Source organism: Mustela putorius, unplaced genomic scaffold (genome assembly GCF_011764305.1).
Source record: "Mustela putorius furo isolate JIRA1106 unplaced genomic scaffold, ASM1176430v1.1 tig00003845_pilon_pilon_pilon, whole genome shotgun sequence".
NCBI lineage: Eukaryota > Metazoa > Chordata > Mammalia > Carnivora > Mustelidae > Mustela > Mustela putorius.
The window spans coordinates 61,451,934-61,469,908 of NW_025421998.1; the positions used below are offsets into that span (position 1 = coordinate 61,451,934).

Sequence of the window (17,975 nt, forward strand, 5' to 3'; positions counted from 1 at the left end):
GAAGCCAGCTGCAGACATTATCGGGGTGCCCACAGGTCATACAGCAGGGTCTGGTGACGGTGCAGAAGGGCTGTGTTCTCTTCTAGGAAAGAATGCATCATCTCTAGGTGTACAAAGAAAGGTTTAGTTAATCACGTGGGTTACGGGTGCTTGCTAAAGTCTGAAGATGACTAGGTTGGCCAGACGGGCTGAGGTGGCTTCAAGTCTGTCTAGCTGGGGCTGAGACAGGAAACAGGGCTTAGTGGAAGATGCTGAGTGGAGTCTTGGGCAGGCTGGGTTTGGATTACTTGTGGTCTTTCACGGTGGGGATATCCAGCCTGTTTTCAGGGAGTGCAGGTCTCAGGATCCGAGGTTGTCTTTGTGTAGCTCTGTCCCTAAGTCCATGAGCCAGTGATCTTGTCCAAGGTGGGAGCAGTGAGGCTCCGGGGGCAGGGTGGCCACCGGTATATCTGCGTTCAGTTAAGGTGGGCAAGGCAGACCCATCAGGAGGGTGAAGACGTGGGCAGCTGGTGGCCAGAGGCACCTCATCGGAGAGGAGGGATAGCGTCAGAGGAAGGGGTGGAGCGTGAAGGGAGGTGAGGGAGCAGCCATGGGGTTGCCCAGACCTCCCAGGAAAGGCTGGCAGGGGTGGAAGGAGAGAGAGACAGAGGGTACAGGGTGGGCAGAGGGGCAGGAGGGTCTGCTGAGCCCCCAAATTAGTACCTGGTCATCAAGCTTGCCATCTTTCTCTTGTTCCTGGCAGCATGTGTCCAGCGATGCACCAAGTCTGGGTGATTCCTAAACACCCCTTGGTCTGCCCTTGCTCCCCCTCCAGCCCTCAGCATTTGCCTGAGTTGGGCCTGTGCCACTACTGCACTGGCCTCTTCTGTCTTTGGGCTCTGAGTCCCTTCACAGTCCCAGGCCTTGGCCACGCAGGCCTCTGCCTGGCCAGCTTTGCCCTCTTCCTGGTCAGACTGCTCAGAGCCCTGATCTCTGGAAGGCAGGGGCAGGCCTGGAGTAGCACCCTGAGACCAACCAGTTCCTGGAACTCCTCTAGAGGCCGGGAGGGCCCACCAAGGAGGCTGAGCTAAAGCTGGACCCCATCATGATGCTGGAGGCTGGGAGGACTAGGGGAGCTGGTGTGGAGAGATAGTGGGGTGCTCCAAGGACCCCCCAGCATCTCGTGCATGGTGATCCTGCCCTGGCCTGCTATGGGCCTACTTCTCCCTTCCCCATAGTCCTCCTGGCACCATGGGGCTGTGAGAGATGGAAAATCAGGTAAGAGCTCCCTCTCCACCGCAGGAGCCCCTGAAATGTCCCTGCTCCCCTTTGAGGGGTCTTCCAGGGATGAGGCTGAGCCCTGCCTCACACAGTGAGCCTCACCTTCTCTCCCTGAAACTGTTACCTCCCCCCGCAGGGGTCTGACTCACCAGGGTGTGTGTGTGTGCCCACCTGCATGAGTGTGGTGAGTGTGGTTGGTGTGGTGGGGCTGGGCCCCCTCTCACTATGGTTCTCTCCTCCATAGGCTGCCCTGGGATGTGGGACAACCTCACGTGTTGGAAGCCTGCCCATGTGGGTGAAATGGTCCTGGTTAGCTGCCCTGAATTCTTCCGAATCTTCAACCCAGACCAAAGTGAGTTTCCCCCTGGGGTTTCCCTAGGCCATGATTGGTCTAGCCTTCACCCCACACTTGGCCCCAGGCCTTCCTGGGACACTAGTACCCAGGACCTAGGACCCCCTGCAGGCATGTTCCCTGTTCCAGAGCTCCCATGCTAGCAGGAACATGAGAGTACAGACCCTGGTCCACACAGGGACATGGGAGCGCCCGCAGACATGGCTCCCAGGATGCCCTGGAGATGGGGCCTTGTGGGTGAGGCCAGGCAGTGTGTCCAGAGATGGACACACAGTGAGACGCTCTCTGGCAGTCGCACACAAGACACTCCCCCATGTCCACACTCATATACCCACTTAGAAACTAGGTATGGTATCACAAAGAGCTCTTCTTGGGACATGCCTGTGTTTGAGGTCTTGGGGGTGTGGAGCACTGATGAGCTGTGGAGATATTCAGGGGCCCCAGACTCATTTGAGAGTCCTAGGGTTGGGCAGTGGCTGAGCTGTGTGACTCAGGATGTAGGGATGGAGGCACAAGTGAGGGGGGGTGGTGCTCCTCACAAAGGCATAAGGCTTTACTGACCGCATTTCCAAGGGAAGGGGTCTGACTAAGATGGATTCATGCAGATCTCTTCTTTGGGTGTGAGTCCACTGGGCTCTCTAGGCCAGTTCCACCTTTCAGCTGGAACCTTGTAGACTCCTGAGGAAGGTTGCTCCTAGCCAGGCCTCCCAAGCCCTGGGAAGGGCCTAGAGCCCTGCCCTGCTCCTCCACCCCACTCCTGTGGCTGTGGAGGGAAGCAGGACACCAAGTTAGGCAGGGATGGGTCCTAGGCAGGTGATGTCCTGAGAACATGTCCACAGACTGCTGAGCCCAGGGATGGGGCCTTGTTTAGGGGAGGATGGAGGGCAGGGCCTTTTGAGGGGGTGAGAGGCATCTGAGTCACTTGTGTGCTCATGCACATGACCTTGCCACCTGACCCTCAGCTTCCTGAGGCTGCCTGCCTAAGGCTTAGGCCAGGGTACTTCTAGAACTGGAGAACCTCTGAGTTCCACTCCATTATGGAGTCCTGCCTACCTCCAACCTCTGACCTGTCTATCAGAGGCAGAGGCACATTCTATTTCACTTCCAGAATGCCAGCAACTGTGACCCTGCCTGGAGGGGCAGGTGCATGTGGGAGGTGGCAGAGAGTGGCCGTATGCTGCGGTGTGGGGCCCCATCTGAAGACCAAGGGAGGCAGGGTTTAGCTCTCCCTCCCTGTTACTTCCCCTTCTGGGGTGTTCAGCCCCACCTCCCGCCTCCAGATCCCCCAGCCCAGAAGGAGGATGCCCTGGGCTCTCCCATCCTGACAGCTGGGGGACTGGGTGTGCCCCAGAGCCAGACAGGAAGTGAATTTGGAATTAGAGGCAAAGCAGTGCAGGAGTACGCGGTAGAGTGTGCACAGGGGACATCGGTGCGGTGGCAGCCGGTGACTCAGCCACACGGCTGCTGCATTCCTGTGGAAACCGCCTTCCTCATTTCCTTTGTTCATGTACTCCTCTCATTCATCATTTACCTGAGGTCTCTTGAACGTCTGCTTTGGGTCAGGTACCATGGCGAGAGGGCTGCTTTTCAACAACAACAAAAAGGCAGAATGAATCAGTGGTGAACTAAGATGCCAAGGAAAACTTCCCTTCCCACTGTGTCCCCTCCCTCTGACAATTGCACCGTGAATGTGTTATTTACACCTGATTCTTAATGGCTCATTAAGGCAGGGCCCTTTAGCGTCTCCGTTCACAAGCCTGGATTAGTGAGACTTGCTTAGAAAGTTGAAAATGGCATTTCTTATTCTAGTTCATGGCTCCCAGGGCTGAATCTGCTTACTATAGCAGTTGTTGCTTCCTAGGCTACTGATGATAGGGGGAAGGGATTTCTCCTTCTCTGAAACACCTCGGCTCATCTCTCCTTCACTGGGTCCTATTCCGAAGGGAGAGGTAGAAGTGTCCTGTGTCTGGCCCACCCATAGCCTACAGTCCTCATGTCCCTGGGTCCCCAGCAGAGCTTGGGCATGGGGAGGGGAGGAGAGAGGAAATCAGCAGGACCCTGTGAGAACAGACCCAGCGTTAGCTCCCTGGTTTACCTATGGGTTCTCTCTCTTTCTCTGTTTCAGTGTGGAAGCTAGAAACCTTTGGTAAGAGGAACCTTGGAGAGGAGAGACCGCTGATCATCTGTCCATCTGTCCATCCAGTGGGAGCCCAGTTCTGACTGCTGGGAATGGGTGGGGGTGGAATGAGAGGCTCCTCAGGGACCAGATTCCCCCCACACCCACCCCCTGCCCTTAACCATCCAAGGAGGTGGGGGACACAGGCACTTGGAAGACATAGCCCTTGGTCTCGGGGCGCTCGGCACTGATTTGGGAGGATGAGACACACTCGTGGAGGATAGAAAATGGGCATGGTACAGCCCTGAAGGTGCGTGTGAGCCCATGTCGATGCGGACATCCTCAGTGGCCTTGATGTAGGAATGGAAGGCAAGCTTGAGAACAGGAGATACCTAGCTGTGCAGCATGTAGGCAGGATAATGAAAGGTCAGGAGAGGCTTCCTGGGGGTAGGGGGTGGAAGGTCAGCTATGTGTTGAAAATAGGGTTTTTAGAAGTGGAATGGAAAGGAGGGATCATTGCTTTCAGGGGCTTTGTCATGAGAAAAGGATGGAGGTGGAATAATCAGGAGAGAGGAGAAAAAATGTCCGTGGATGAAGTCCTGGGTGCCCCCTCGGATGAGACAGGTTTGGGGCTGAGATGGAGGCTTGTGGACCCAAGAAGAAACCCAAGCCCAGGACCCATGTAGCTATTCCTGCTTTTTTTCTGGAAAATACCCAGTCATCCTTTTGCACTCCTCTCCCAGTCTGGAGGCCCTCCCACCTCCCCGACTCTGTTCTGCTTCCACTTCCTGTGGCCCCGTGGGGAGAACTGAGTCATGGGCCGTCCTTAGCATCACTGCAGTACAAAGCAAATGGGATTGATGCTGGAGGGCACGCTGTGTCGGAGAGGGGTGCAGCTCCTGTGTGCACTGCCGCCTTTTGGCAGAGACCCCACTCTGTCCTTCAGACCTGGAACGGCCTTGACCTTCCAGGGTAGAGAGTGTACCACGCATAGCTCTGATACACGGAGGGCCGTGCGTGCTGACTCATGCCCGCTTCTGTGCTTTGCAGGAGAGTTCGATTTCCCTGACAGTAACTCCTTGGATCTCTCAGGTGAGGGCATCAACTGGGGCCCACCATGGCCTGGCTGGAGGGAGGGCATGGGCTGGCACGGGAGCTTGAGGGGCCCAGATCCAGGGCAGGTGGGGGCTTTTGTGGCTGTGGGATCTATAGTGGGTCCTTTTCCTTCCCTGTAGAAGGTGTGGATTTTCTCCACGGAAACTTGCACTCATGGGCCCAGACAGAGCATTGTGTGTATGATTTCTGGGGGCACAGATCTCTCAAAGCCACACTAGGGACTCCAAATACAGACACCCTAGATTCAAGGGCCCCTGAAAGTTTGGAACTCCCTCAGGGGCAACAGTGGTTCTCCAACTTCAACTGTGACCTCAGTCACCTAGGCGGCTCCTCAAAACTCTGATTCCCTGCCCCTAGAGTCTCTGATTTAGCTGGCCTGGGGCAGGGAGGCGCTGAGAATGTGCATTTCCAGCCTGTCTTCCCAGTGCTGCTGAGGGGCCTGTCTGGGTAGGGGTGCCCATTTTGAGAACCAGTGCTCTAAAACCCTGTGCTCCTATGGAATTGCTGGGGTAAGAGTCTAGTGAAGTGGGTGCAGTCACTGTAAGGTTCTGACAATCTAGAGAGTACTCCGTCTTCTAGAGATTTCCTTCAGAACAATAGCGTGACAAATTCGTGGAAGAGTTCTGAACAAAAAGATTTATACGGTTCTGTGCCCACACTGTCTTATAAAAAGAAACGGAGAAAGGAGAAAAATAAAAGAAAGGAAATGGCTTCTACCTCCGGGACACTTTTAAATAATTGCTTTTTCAAAGCAGTTTCCCTTTCCTCTTCCCACCACCTTGCTGTGGGCAAAGCACAGAGGAGAGGAGGCCCATGGCCACGGCCATGACTCCCCTGGGGCATGAAGACTTTCAGAGGACTTGGAAGGAGGTCGCCAGTCACAGCTTGACATGGATTTGCTGGAAGAAGGAGGAATATGGCATCCAAATGGGGGACGGAAGCAACTCCTCTCCCTGGGCCTGCCACGCATCCTCCTTGTCCTATCATAGGACTTCGAATTCGAGAAGGGATGGAGACCCGTCGTCTCCCCACTCTGGGCAGAGCTGTCTTCTGTGGCAGGGTCACTCACCCTCTGCTTCTTCCCAAAGTCCCGGCAAGTGTGTTTTTGACTCTCTTGGCAAAAAAGAACTGGACTCATTTCTTCCAACTCTACTGGCGAGGATGCAGGGTTGGAAGAGCAGAGGGGATTCCTGTCTTGGCCTCTGCCCTTGCCTCCTTCCTGACCTTTCCAGAGGTGGCCTTTCCAGAGGTTCCCCAGCAGGGGGAACTGTCCAGCAACATGGGTGCTGGAGCCCCTCTTCTGTGAAAATGTCTTGTACACAAGTTTCTGGCCCCTGAGTCCTGTGAAAAAAGAACCATTGCCACGTGTCGTGATATACCAGGTAAACTCCCAGGAAGCCAGTCTGGGAACCAGGGTTGGTCAGGGCCAGAGTCCAAGGCTGGAGGAATAGGGGGCTGCTGACCTTCTCTCCTCCACGGAACATCTGTGGTTCACCCTTGCAGACAATCTGGAGAGGGGAAGATGAGATGAGCAATCATTAAAGGCTAAAAGGCCCCAGGCGGGGCAAAAACCAATCTAAATTCCACCCTACAGACCGTAAATGACTCTTTCCCCTTTGGTGTCCTACAAAATGGCCTTTAAAGTCTATCAAAAGGAAATTAAAGTACATTAGTGAGAGGAAACAGACCTCTAAACCTGAGAAGACAAAAGTTGTTTTTTTTTTTTAAACCTGAATACATATCTTAATAAGATCTGGCGCTAGGTTAATGGAAGTCTGGTCCTTGTTAATCAAACAAGCCATACATGGCTTGGTGCGGGAGCTCTGGAGCTGCTGTAAGGCACAGAGCTCCCAATGTCTGAGGGGCTCTCCCGCCCCAAGGTCACTTGAGCTGATTCCTGGACCAGAATTCCTGGGTTGGAGAGCTGTGGCTGCTGGAGTCTGCAATGGTGATCTCATGTCATTGTTTTCTGTTTGCTGACGTTTGAAGAGTGCTGACCCATGGCCTGGGGAAGGCGCCAGGGCACTTCCCAGGTCCAGAGAGAGGGAGGCTCGATTCTCTTGGCCCTTGTTAAGAGATCAGCTGTGCCTTGTCCTCCCCAGTGTCCTTCACGTCCAGGCTGAGCTAGAGGTCACTAGCAAGCACTATGTTCCCTCAGACAGTGGAAAATTTCATGAGCCTTCAACCACCGTGCTTCCCAGATGTGCATATGTGGTTTCTAGAAATTCCCACTTAAGAAGTAATTTTCAAGTAAGAATTGCAGGGTCTTCTTAATCATTCCCGTGCCTCGCTGAGTGTTTCTTCTGCTGCAGACATGAGGGTGGTGAGCCGGAACTGCACAGAGGATGGATGGTCAGAGCCCTTCCCTCATTACGTAGATGCATGTGGGTTTGATGACTATGATGAATACGAGCCCGGGGACCAGGTGAGTAGTTGTCCCTTTGTGGAGGTGGCAGAGGTCGGGCTGCGGAGGCTGGTGACCAGGTGTTCCCACCAAAGACCTTGGCTCCTGTTGGGCCTACAGGTCTCTCCCTAGGAAGCACGGGAGCACCTGCTGCATAGCCAAGCCAGACACACAGAGGGCAAGGTTTTTGTTCGTTCATTCTGGGCCAAGAAGCATCTGCTTTTCTTCCTGAGGCCCCCAGCCCCCACCACATGTCCCCTACCTCCCTGGCTACTCTTCCAGGCCGCTCATCCTTCCTGTGGCCCAGCAACCGAAGGGTTGAAGCTGGGCCCAGCTGGGGGCCTCCTGGACACTTCTCCAGGCCAAGGTTGATGCCTTTTCTGGTGGGTCAGTGCCCCTGCACTCAGCAAGCATTTACTGAGCATTGACAGAGTAGAGAGCCTGTGGAGGGGAGGAGGAAGCTTGTGGGGAGAGGGTGGAGGACAGGGTAGTCGAGGCCCGGGGCTGGGGGAAAAGGAGGAGATGAGATCAGCTAGAGGTGAAGAAAGGAAGGTGGAGCTGGGTGGTGGGCCCCCAGAGTAGGCAGGCCCTGGTCTGAGGGAGCTGGGGGCTGGAGCAGCTTCCATGCGGAGCCCTGGATGTTTTGTGCTTTGCTCCAGGATTATTACTACTTGTCAGTCAAGGCCCTGTACACAGTTGGTTACAGCACATCCCTTGTCACCCTCACCACTGCCATGGTCATCCTTTGTCGTTTCCGGTAAGACCCCACACCCCCGCCACCCACACACCAGCAGCATTCAGAGTAGCAGCACCATAGCTCAGAGCCCTGGCTCTGTCCTACCCACTCCTACCCTCTCCCCTGGATGTCAGCCCTGGAGGACCCTTAGAAGGTGTTTCCCCCACCCCTACACTAACAGGTGGGAAAATCCATCCAAGAGAGGGCAACTGATGTATCCAGGGCCACGCAGCAAGGGGAACCTAGGCAGGAGACCCCCATGCCTCACTTTTATCTTCCTGGTCCAAGGGACAGAGGCCACAGGAGGGGAAAGTCTGGTGTCTCAGAGTCACGGAGCGAGGCAACAACGGCTTGGCTGTGAGGGAGGATGTAGAGAGGCGGAAAGGTGGGGAAGCCCCCGAGTCAGAGCCGTGGAACTGGCCCAGAGCAGAGCTTGGAGCGGAGGAGGGGGTCCCACGGGGCTCCTCACCTCAAGGCCTCTTCTTCCCCCGGCCTGCTGGGTTAGGAAGCTGCACTGCACGCGCAATTTCATCCACATGAACCTGTTCGTGTCGTTCATGCTGAGGGCCATCTCTGTCTTCATCAAAGACTGGATCCTCTACGCAGAGCAGGACAGCAACCACTGCTTCATCTCCACCGTGAGTGTGTGGAACCCTGGCAGGAAAGCCCTTCCAGGGCCCCCTTCCCTGTGACCCCCCCCCCTCTACCCTCCAGGTACTTACCTGCTGGGACAGTGACTGTCCCCAGAGAACACAGAAATCCAGGAAGGACCATGAGTTGCTAGCAACCAGTGAGACCCCAGCTCGATGTCATTTCCTGTCCCTCAGTCTGTGTGTGTACTTGACACACAGTGTACTTGGCACACATGGCAGAGCCAATGTGGAGGGTCAGGTGGAAACACTGAGCCTCGGTGGCCCAAGGAGAGAGGGTTTGCCTGGCCTCTCGTCATTTCACTAACTGGTGACAGAGCTGAGGGGCTGCTTGGTTGGGATCTCTCCAGAACATCTCCCCAGTTCTCATACCTTTGGAGGTAAGCAGAGGTTATAGGTTTTGGTGGGACAAGATGGAAAGAACAGCCCAGAGCACAGCAGCTTGACCCAAGAGAGCACACTTGGAAGGGCCGGGGTGGGCCCCTCTGTCCGAGATTTCTGGGACCAGGAGTCTCCCCATTGATGTCTAAAAACTTCATTTGACTAAGAAGCCTCCTGCAGGGTCCTCTGTACTCCCCTACTGATGAGGATGCAGGGTTGGAAAAGCAGAGGAGAAGGAGCAGGAAAGTTGGGGGAGAATGAACCTGGGGAGAGGAGTGGGCCCTCTGCTTGCCCTCCCCCCATCCTTTTCTGACACGCCTGGAGTTGCCTCTGTGGACAGCTTCAACTCAGAATCATAGGGTGCTGCCATTTTTAACTCTTCAAATCCAGGAACCTTGAGTCTTGCAGATCTGTGGGATGCTTGAGCCCAAGTGTGCCTGAGCAGAAGGACCCCCAGGATTCTCTGTGCTCCTGCCGGGCTGGGTGGGAGTCAGCAGTGGGGGGCTTCCTGCCTCCCTCACCGTCCCCACCCTCTTTGCAGGTGGAATGCAAGGCTATAATGGTGTTCTTCCACTACTGTGTCGTGTCGAACTACTTCTGGCTGTTCATCGAGGGTCTGTACCTCTTCACCCTGCTAGTGGAGACCTTCTTTCCTGAGAGGAGATACTTCTACTGGTACATCATCATAGGCTGGGGTAGGTCACTGACTGTGGCCAGTGCTCAGGCCACATGGCTCAGGCCTCATGGCCAGATATGTCCTTGGTCCGCAGCTGATGGCATCTCTGGTTCTTGGACCCTTTCTTGCTCTTCCTGCCCATTGAAAGCCCACTGTCTGAAAGACATGGTATGCACAGGAGTTCTTCTGAGAAGTGAGATAGACAAAGTTCTGAGGGATACGTGGACATGCAGAGGCAGAGGTGTGAGGAACAGTTAGGGTCCCCAAGACTCCAGGTCTGAAAGAGAGACCTGCCCCATGGGTTAGAAACACCCTGGGAGCCCAAATCTGAGGGGACCCCAGGGCCTGTTGGTTTTCTTGTTGTCACCAGGCTTCTTTTCTTATTCTCCCAGGGACCCCAACTGTGTGTGTGTCCGTGTGGGCTATGCTGAGGCTCTACTTCGATGACACAGGGTGAGTACGTGCCCAAGAGCCAGGGCCCAGAACCCCGAGAAGGTTCTTACAGATGGGCCTCAGTGGCTCCCCTGACTTCAAGTTAATAGCCCCTGACTGCACCCCAATCACCTTCCCCCGACTGTACCCCGATTGCACCACTGATAGATCTACCCAGCCACATCTCAGCCGGATCCTAGTGAGAATGTGCAAGGTTTCAGAGGCCCTCTCCATGGCTGGGCCCAGCTCTGAGCGTCCTGTTTTCCTTTCGGGGAGGGGAGGAAGGCTATTGAGGGTGAGGTCGCACCTTCACAATCCTGAAGGGCATGGCCCTTGCCCAGGAGTCCACTGGTGATTCTAAGACGCAAGGACCAGGACACTAGAAGAACCAGAGCTGGGCTCTGGTCTGCAGCATGCCTGAAAACTCTTTTTCCAGCCAGCCCGTCCTCAGACAGCTGCAAGGGAAAAGGGCCACAGTGGGGCTGTCAGCATTGGCTTGTAGGCATCCCAGCACTGAGCTTAATCTCTCTTCTTTCTGTCTTTCAGCTGCTGGGATATGAATGACAACACGGCTCTGTGGTGGGTGATCAAAGGCCCTGTGGTTGGCTCCATAATGGTGAGTATCCTTGGGCAAGGATGGGGAAGAGACAGGGGCCTGACAGAAGGCAGGAGAAGGGGACAAATACAGAGGCCACTGCATAAGCCAGCCTTCTCCTTTTTCCTGGCTCCATTATATTTGGCGACATGGAGACACTAGTTATGTAGCTAGTCCACTAGTGTTGGACATTTATATTTTCTCATTTTTTCCTCATAATGAAAAAATGCTACTAGGAGCAATTCTGTGCATAGTTTTGAACATGAGTATTTCTTTAGACTAAATCTCTAGAAATGGAATTGTTGGGTGGGAAAGAGTACCTCTTTGTCAGTGCTTATAATATCAATCATTTAAATTTTTGCACAAGCTCCTGGGGAATGATGGTAGCTCATTGTTTTAATGTGAATTTCTCCATATTGCTAGTACAGTGAGGTACTTTTCCCCCAGACATTTATTGACAATTTGCTTTTATTCTGGTCATTATCTGTTTATTTCTCTTGCTCATTTCTCTTTTGGTTGCTTTGCTCAGTTATCTTCCTAATTGTTTCAAAGATAGTAACGCTTTATTTGTTAAGTATGTTGTAAGTATATTTCCAAGTCTGCATAATTTTATACAAACTGTCAAGTTTTGTCTTCATAAGTTCTGAAACTTGTATCTTATTATGGGAGCCTTTTCCCAGCCTAAGACATAGAAGTATTCTTAGTTGTTTTATAACATTTTTATGGGTTGGATTTTTATATATTTGTCCTGAATCTAGCTGAATTTTTATTTCTTTGATCTGAAATGATATCTAATCGTCTTTAGTTTTTTATTTTTTCTCCCAGTGGATAGATATTCTACCCTCTCATCTTCTTATTAAATAGACCATCGTTTTTCAATTATGTTGAAATGTCCTTTTATCATGAATATTCCGTATATTCTACCAGTATTCAGTGCTATGCTACTAATCTATTTGGCTGTTTCTGCAGTGAATGCCTCCTTGTCATAGTTATTATAACATGGTAGCAGGTTTTGATGTCTAAATCAAATATGTTATAATATCCTCTTCTTCATTCTTTTTTTCCTTCAAAATTTTCTTACACATTCATTCGTTCAGGTGAACTGTCAAGTATCCTTGTCCAGCTGCAAAAAGAGGGTGGTGGAAATGTTTAGAGAAATTGCATTAAATCTATAAATTAATTTGGAGAAGTGATTTTCTTAAAATATGGAGTCTTCCTCTCCAAGAACATGGCCTGATCCTTCTCCATTGATTCAGTCTTTCCTGTGGAGACATTTTGTACAGCTTTTCCATCATCTTGTTCAGTTTAGCTCTGGAGTGCTTTCCAGGGGCGCCCAGGTGGCTCAGTGGGTTAAAGCCTCTGCCTTCAGCTCAGGTCATGATCTCAGGGTCCTGGGATCGAGTCCCACATAGGGCTCTCTGCTCAGCAGGGAACCTACTTCCCTCTCTTTCTCTGCCTGCCTCTCTGCCTTCTTGTTATCTCTGTCTGTCAAATAAATAAATAAAATCTTAGAGTGTTTTCCAGTTTGGGTTTGTATTGTGTCTGGGACTCATTCTGTCATTGTATGTTCTAGTGGGTTACAGCTGGTGCATAAGGAAGCAATTTGTTTTTGTGTATTTTTTCTTTTCTTGGTTACTTTTCTTTCTTTCTTTCTTTTTTAAGATTTTATTTATTTATTTGACAGAGAGAGAGCAGTAACAAGCAGGGTGAGTGAGAGAGGGAAAGCAGGCCTCCTGCCGAGCAAGGAGCCTGATGCAGAGCTCGATCCCAGGACCCCGAGATCATGACCTGAGCTGAAGGCAGATGCTTAACCGACTGAGCCATGCAGGCACCCCTATTCCTTGGTCTGGATGAGGATGGTGTTTGCTATATAGTTTTGAGTAGTTATTCTTCATTAAACTAAGAAAGTTTCTATTTCTGGCTTATTTTAGTGTGTATTTTTTAAAAAATCTGGAAATCAAATGTGTTTTGGAAACATTTTTTTAAAGTGGTCTCTTCCCTTAGTCTCTTCCAGTTTTTCTTCTTATGAACAATGCCACGATGGATATATTTGTGCATATCTGTGTGTGTGAATATGTCTTTAGAATAAATCTCTAGGGGGTGCCTGGGTGGCTCAGTGGGCTAAGCCGCTGCCTTCGGCTCAGGTCATGATCTCAGGGTCCTGGGATCGAGTCCCATATCAGGCTCTCTGCTCAGCAGGGAGCCTGCTTCCTCCTCTCTCTCTCTCTGCCTGCCTCTCTGCCTACTTGTGATCTCTCTCTGTCAAATAAATAAAATCTTAAAAAAAAAAAAAAGAATAAATCTCTAGGAGTGGAATTTCTGGGACAAAGGTTATGTATGTTTAACATTTTCATAGATGGGATGGCTGGGTGGCTCAGTGTGTTAAGCTTCTGTCTGCGGTTCAGGTCATGATCCTGGGATTGAGCCCCACATTGGGCTCAGCGGGGAGCCTGCTTCCCCCTCTCTCTGACTGGCTCTCTGCCTACTTGTGATCTCTCTCTCTCTCTCTCTCTCAAATAAATAAATAAATAAATCTTTAAAAAATGTTTTTCATAGATATCAAATGAGCAGAATCCAAGATTGCTCATTTCTCATGTCTTTGTTGATTCTTTGATCATTGAACTATTCACTAGTCTTACAGGGGATAAAGGTAGCTTATTGTTTTAATCTGTTAGTGTAAGAAATATTAGATTTTGACTTTCTTGGTTTTTTTTTTTTTTACTTTTTTTGCATTTCTGGTATAAAACCTTTAGGCCATGATCTGTTTGTTCTTTTAATGCAGTGATAAATTCTATTTTTTAGTATCTTATTTATAGTTTTTGCATTACTTTTTGTAAGTTCTCTGGGTCTGTGTGTTTGTGAGTGTGTGTGTGTGTGTGTGTGTGTGTGTGTATCTGTATGCTTTCTTTGTTGTCTGGGATTTGTTTTTTTTGTTTTGTTTTTTAAAGATTTTATGTATTTGATAGAAGGAGACACAGCGAGAGAGGGAACACAGCAGGGGGAGTAGAGTAGGGAGAAGCAGGCTTCCTGTTGAGCAGGGAGCCTGATGCAGGGCTCAATCCCGGGACCATGAGATCATGACCTGAGCCGAAGTCAGATGCTTGACTACTGAGCCACTGAGGTGCCCTGTTGTCTGGGATTTGTAGTGGAGTTTTGTTAGCCTAATAAGCAACTTGTGAGGTTGTCTTTTTATTTGCTTTTAAACAATGACATAGCCTGTAAATGACATCTTCCCTAAAGGTGTTATGAAACTGGTCTGTAAAGTTAACTGGCCCCGAGCCTTTTAATGCTTATGTCTTTGATTACTTTTTAAAATTTCTCCTGAGGTCATTTCTCTACTTAGATTTTCTACACCTCCTTGATTTGATTTTGTTATTTTCTACTTTCCCATTTTGTTTGATTTTCTCTTATGATTCAGAATATTCTATACATCTGTTGTCTTGTTCTCCTTCTCATCCCTAAATTTGCTTACTTGCATGTTCTCCTTCTGGACTGACTAACCTCTGCAGGGAGCAGCAGCAGGTTCTGTGCTGAATTCCTGGGACTGTTGGGGCCCTGGGCTTGAAGAGAGGGAGACTACTAGGAGAACTACCTTCGTGGAGAATGTGGAAACAAACCAACAAGACCAGACCCCCAAATAAAGTTTTTATTGATCAAATCTACTTTTACCCAACTTTTTATAATGAATTTTTATCTTCAGTAGTTTCCTTCTTATATAAGTTAAATGGGTGGCACTTTCCCCTTAGCTTTTGATTTGAATGCTTAATTATTTTGTCTTCAGTATTTAGTATTTTTAGTGTCAAGTTATTGTTAAGTTAGTGTCAAGCTCTACATTTTTTAGTGTCAAGCTCTTCATTTTTTTCCTCCGGCTGTAGCTGCTTTGGCTACTTTCAGAGGCTGTTGCCATGTGATCCTCACCTTATGCCTTGTTTCCATTTATTGGCTCCCCGTCCCCTTTGCTTTCTCACTGTTTAGAGAGATTTTTGTCCCTGATCTTTCTCTGAAGGTAAAGGCTATTATTGCTATTCCCGGGCATCTCTTTAATTAATAATGCTTATGGCCATCCATTCTGGTTCCCCATGTTCCATTCTTTGAACTTGGAGTTTCTCCAGAGGACAGTTCCCACCTCTGCGGGAGCCTCTTTTCTCTCTGTTGGGTGTTGTTTTCCATGACCCCGATCCTGTTTGCTCTTACTCTACCAGAAATTGGCTGCTTTTCTGGCTCACTCCGGATAATCTTTCCTATTCCTCATGATTCCTATGAAATTCATGTTCTTTGCTCTTTTCTGTCATGTTAGCACTAGTAGGTGGTGAGGTAAACGCGTGTTCTCCTGCCACCGGCTTGAATTATAAGTCGAGATGGGATTTTGACTGATCAGGGAGGGCTGAGGCTGTAACAGGCCAGGCCGAGGCAGGGCTGCGGCAAGTCTTGGCCCGGAATCAGTTCTATTTTTCTTTGTTCTTCAGGTTAACTTTGTTCTCTTCATTGGCATCATCGTTATCCTTGTGCAGAAACTTCAGTCTCCGGACATGGGAGGCAATGAGTCCAGCATCTACTTGTAAGTACCTTCATGTGAATGCCATTGTCACTTCCAACAGCTGTGTGGGCCCTGCACCCGAGTCACAGGAGAAGGCCTAGGTATTTCGCGGACAGGGTATTTGCAAGATTTCTTTCTGATTAAAGTGCCCTTAAAATGTAGCTGCCCGCCTATTCTTCAGCCAACCCAGCTGCTAATCTGCATGGTGGGAGGGAAGAAAGAGAGGATGAGATGGTCAGATTCTGGGTCGCACTAGCAAAATCAAGGTGGAAAACACCAGATTCCTTAGGGTAATTAGGGCCTTCGTTGTTGAGCAGTTGGGTTTCCTTTGGGGATCTTGGGTCTGTGGGAAGTTCATGAATGCCACTGGATGCACCATTGCCTGATGTCCCCACCTCCAGCCCAGTGTGTGCAAGTTGCTCAGGCCTGACTGGCGAGCCAGGTGGACATTTTTGCTGGTCTGGGTATTGGAAGGGGGGAGTCCTTTCTCTTTTCTACCTTCTTTCAGGGCAGCTTTATCTCTGGGTCTGGTTTTCCTCCTGCAGCTCCCCCCTCCTCCTCCCTGAGCAGACATACACTGATATGTTTGAGATCCAGGGGGTTTGGGGGCAACCCTTACCATTGAGCATGGGTTTTCTCCACTTCCATGGCCATTTGGCTTGCTTTCTACAAGTATTTTTGGAGTCACTAACAGCTTGTCCCACTTGTTCTGTCAGCCTTCCCCCAGCCTTCCACCTGTTCTGAGTCTAAGCATCTTCTCTTTCACCCATCTTGCCTGATCATCCCGAGAATGACCAGCTGGTTGGGGTATGGGGTTTGGGGACATTTCTGATGCTGATGAGGAAGATCGATCCCCTGTGGTTGGCTGGAAGGGCCAGATGGGCACAGAACATTGGAGGGCAGTCTAGTGGTCTGTCCATAAGCAAGGTAGAAAATGTGTTGCCTCCTCGATTTTTTAAGAAGAAGGCAGGTTAGAAGGAGCCGAGGTCTTCTCATGGCATCAGTGGGGAATTGGTCCTGCCTTCATCAGCCACCCCAACCCCAGGCTCAGAACCCTGATGGCTACCAGTGGACAAGTAGGACAGCACAGAGAGACCCAGCAGAGGGTTCTCTGCAGCTGACCATTGTCCTGCATAGAAGGGGAGGCAGGAGCTACCCAGAGACCAGCCCCAGATCCTTCCGCTCCTTGGGGCTTCCCCAGGGAGGTGGAGCTTGCCCTTGGTCTGTAGGTTTAACTTGGGCACTCTTCCTTGTGGAAGTCCTTCTTGTGGGGGTGGGGGCTCTGCCCAGGGCCTGGGTTGGTCAACCTTTTTTTTTCCCTGCATTTAGGATGATTACATTACATTAGAAAAGACCCTCTTTTTTTTTTTTTTTGCTATGCATTTACTGTCTTTTTTTTTTTCATGTTTTTGCCAACCCATGCTTATGTGTATGTGTTATGTCGTCAAAAATTATGCATAAATCATAAAGTTTCTGAGGCCTTGTACTGGGGGGTCATCCATGGGGCTGGCTCCATGCAACTAAGTGCCCTTGAGGGGTCATCCCTGTCTTAGTCTCCAGAACCCACAAAACAGGGCCCTCCTGCTTCCCTCATCTCCCCTCTGCCATCGGCACTCATGACCTCGTGTCTGCACCCACACGGTTATTTCAGACATAGGAGGCTAGAGTAGTAAAGGGTCCCTCTTCTCTCCTTTGAGCTTTAGCTTTCATTCCTCCACTCTTTGCTTCCTGGTAGGAAGTGTTTTCCCTTCTTTGGTTCCTAGGATCTCTTCTCTGGGAGGCTCTGCCCACTTCCCCTCACCCTGCCTGTGCAAGGATGTACACAGGGGCCCAGCTGCTGCCTAAATAAGGACACTTCTCGGACCCCAACACCGAACTTCAGCTCAGACATCTTGTCCCAGGCAGTAGGAAGCCCCAGGGTCTGGTGGAGAGAAGGGTGGGGCTGGGGGGGCTTTCAAGTTACCACAGGCTGGGAGCTGTAGCCTTTGGGCCTTCCTGATGTGTAGATGACCATTTCTCAAAGTGGTTTCTACATTTACGTGCCCATGTTGAAAGAACCAGCTGGTTGGTTTGCTTCCATTCTGGAGGAAAAAAAAAAAAATCATTTTGCTATCTCCGTACATCCTCTTCTTAGACAAAACCTGTACTTGTCTCCAGCCCCAGAGATGGAAAACTCAGATGTGGTCTGCAAGCCAGCGGGGAGGGCTGATGTGGGATAAGGGATCAATTTGATCCTATGAAATTTAGCAACATTTCTGAGCATTTGCAGGGTCAGGGAGACCCAGGGAGGGACAATCAAAGTGACGGTGCTGCTGGGGACTGCAGAGCTCCTAGCAACCCTTGCCACTCTGACCATGCACAATTTGTGCTCACAGACACCCAGTGAATCTGATGGGCTGAGTTGCCAACTGTTCAGGATAATCCGCGTTTTACAGCTGAGGGAACTAGTTGTCAGTGAAGTGAAATGAATCCAGTAGGAACGAGTGGAGCCATGGCTCTAGGACAGCAGGGGCCCTTGGCTCTGAGCTTGACTGCACTGTCTTTCCTATCCTCCAGGAAGTTACAGACGAGAGATGGTCCCTAAATAAGGGGATAAACAAGGCTTCCTGGAAGAAGAGGCCCCAGTGGGATCCGGCCTTGTAGAGAACATCCCCACCTGGAGTGCTTTGGGCCCGGGAGGTGTCTGTTGTTGGGGAGGGGAGACTACGGGGGTGCTGGAC

General features: G+C 50.6%; 1 protein-coding gene across 5 annotated transcripts in view; it reads left to right on the forward strand.

The window, feature by feature from the left end:
* Window positions 1–17,975, forward strand: part of ADCYAP1R1 (ADCYAP receptor type I) — a 58,559-nt gene that overhangs the window by 25,219 nt on the left and 15,365 nt on the right. For all 5 annotated transcript variants that reach the window (XM_045062850.1, XM_045062851.1, XM_013061505.2 and 2 more), the window contains 10 exons: window positions 1,505–1,612; window positions 3,738–3,758; window positions 4,779–4,820; window positions 7,157–7,269; window positions 7,908–8,005; window positions 8,490–8,622; window positions 9,557–9,710; window positions 10,084–10,144; window positions 10,670–10,739; window positions 15,185–15,276. In XM_045062850.1, the coding sequence (XP_044918785.1) occupies window positions 1,505–1,612; window positions 3,738–3,758; window positions 4,779–4,820; window positions 7,157–7,269; window positions 7,908–8,005; window positions 8,490–8,622; window positions 9,557–9,710; window positions 10,084–10,144; window positions 10,670–10,739; window positions 15,185–15,276 (892 nt within the window). The remainder of the gene's footprint in view (window positions 1–1,504; window positions 1,613–3,737; window positions 3,759–4,778; window positions 4,821–7,156; window positions 7,270–7,907; window positions 8,006–8,489; window positions 8,623–9,556; window positions 9,711–10,083; window positions 10,145–10,669; window positions 10,740–15,184; window positions 15,277–17,975) is intronic.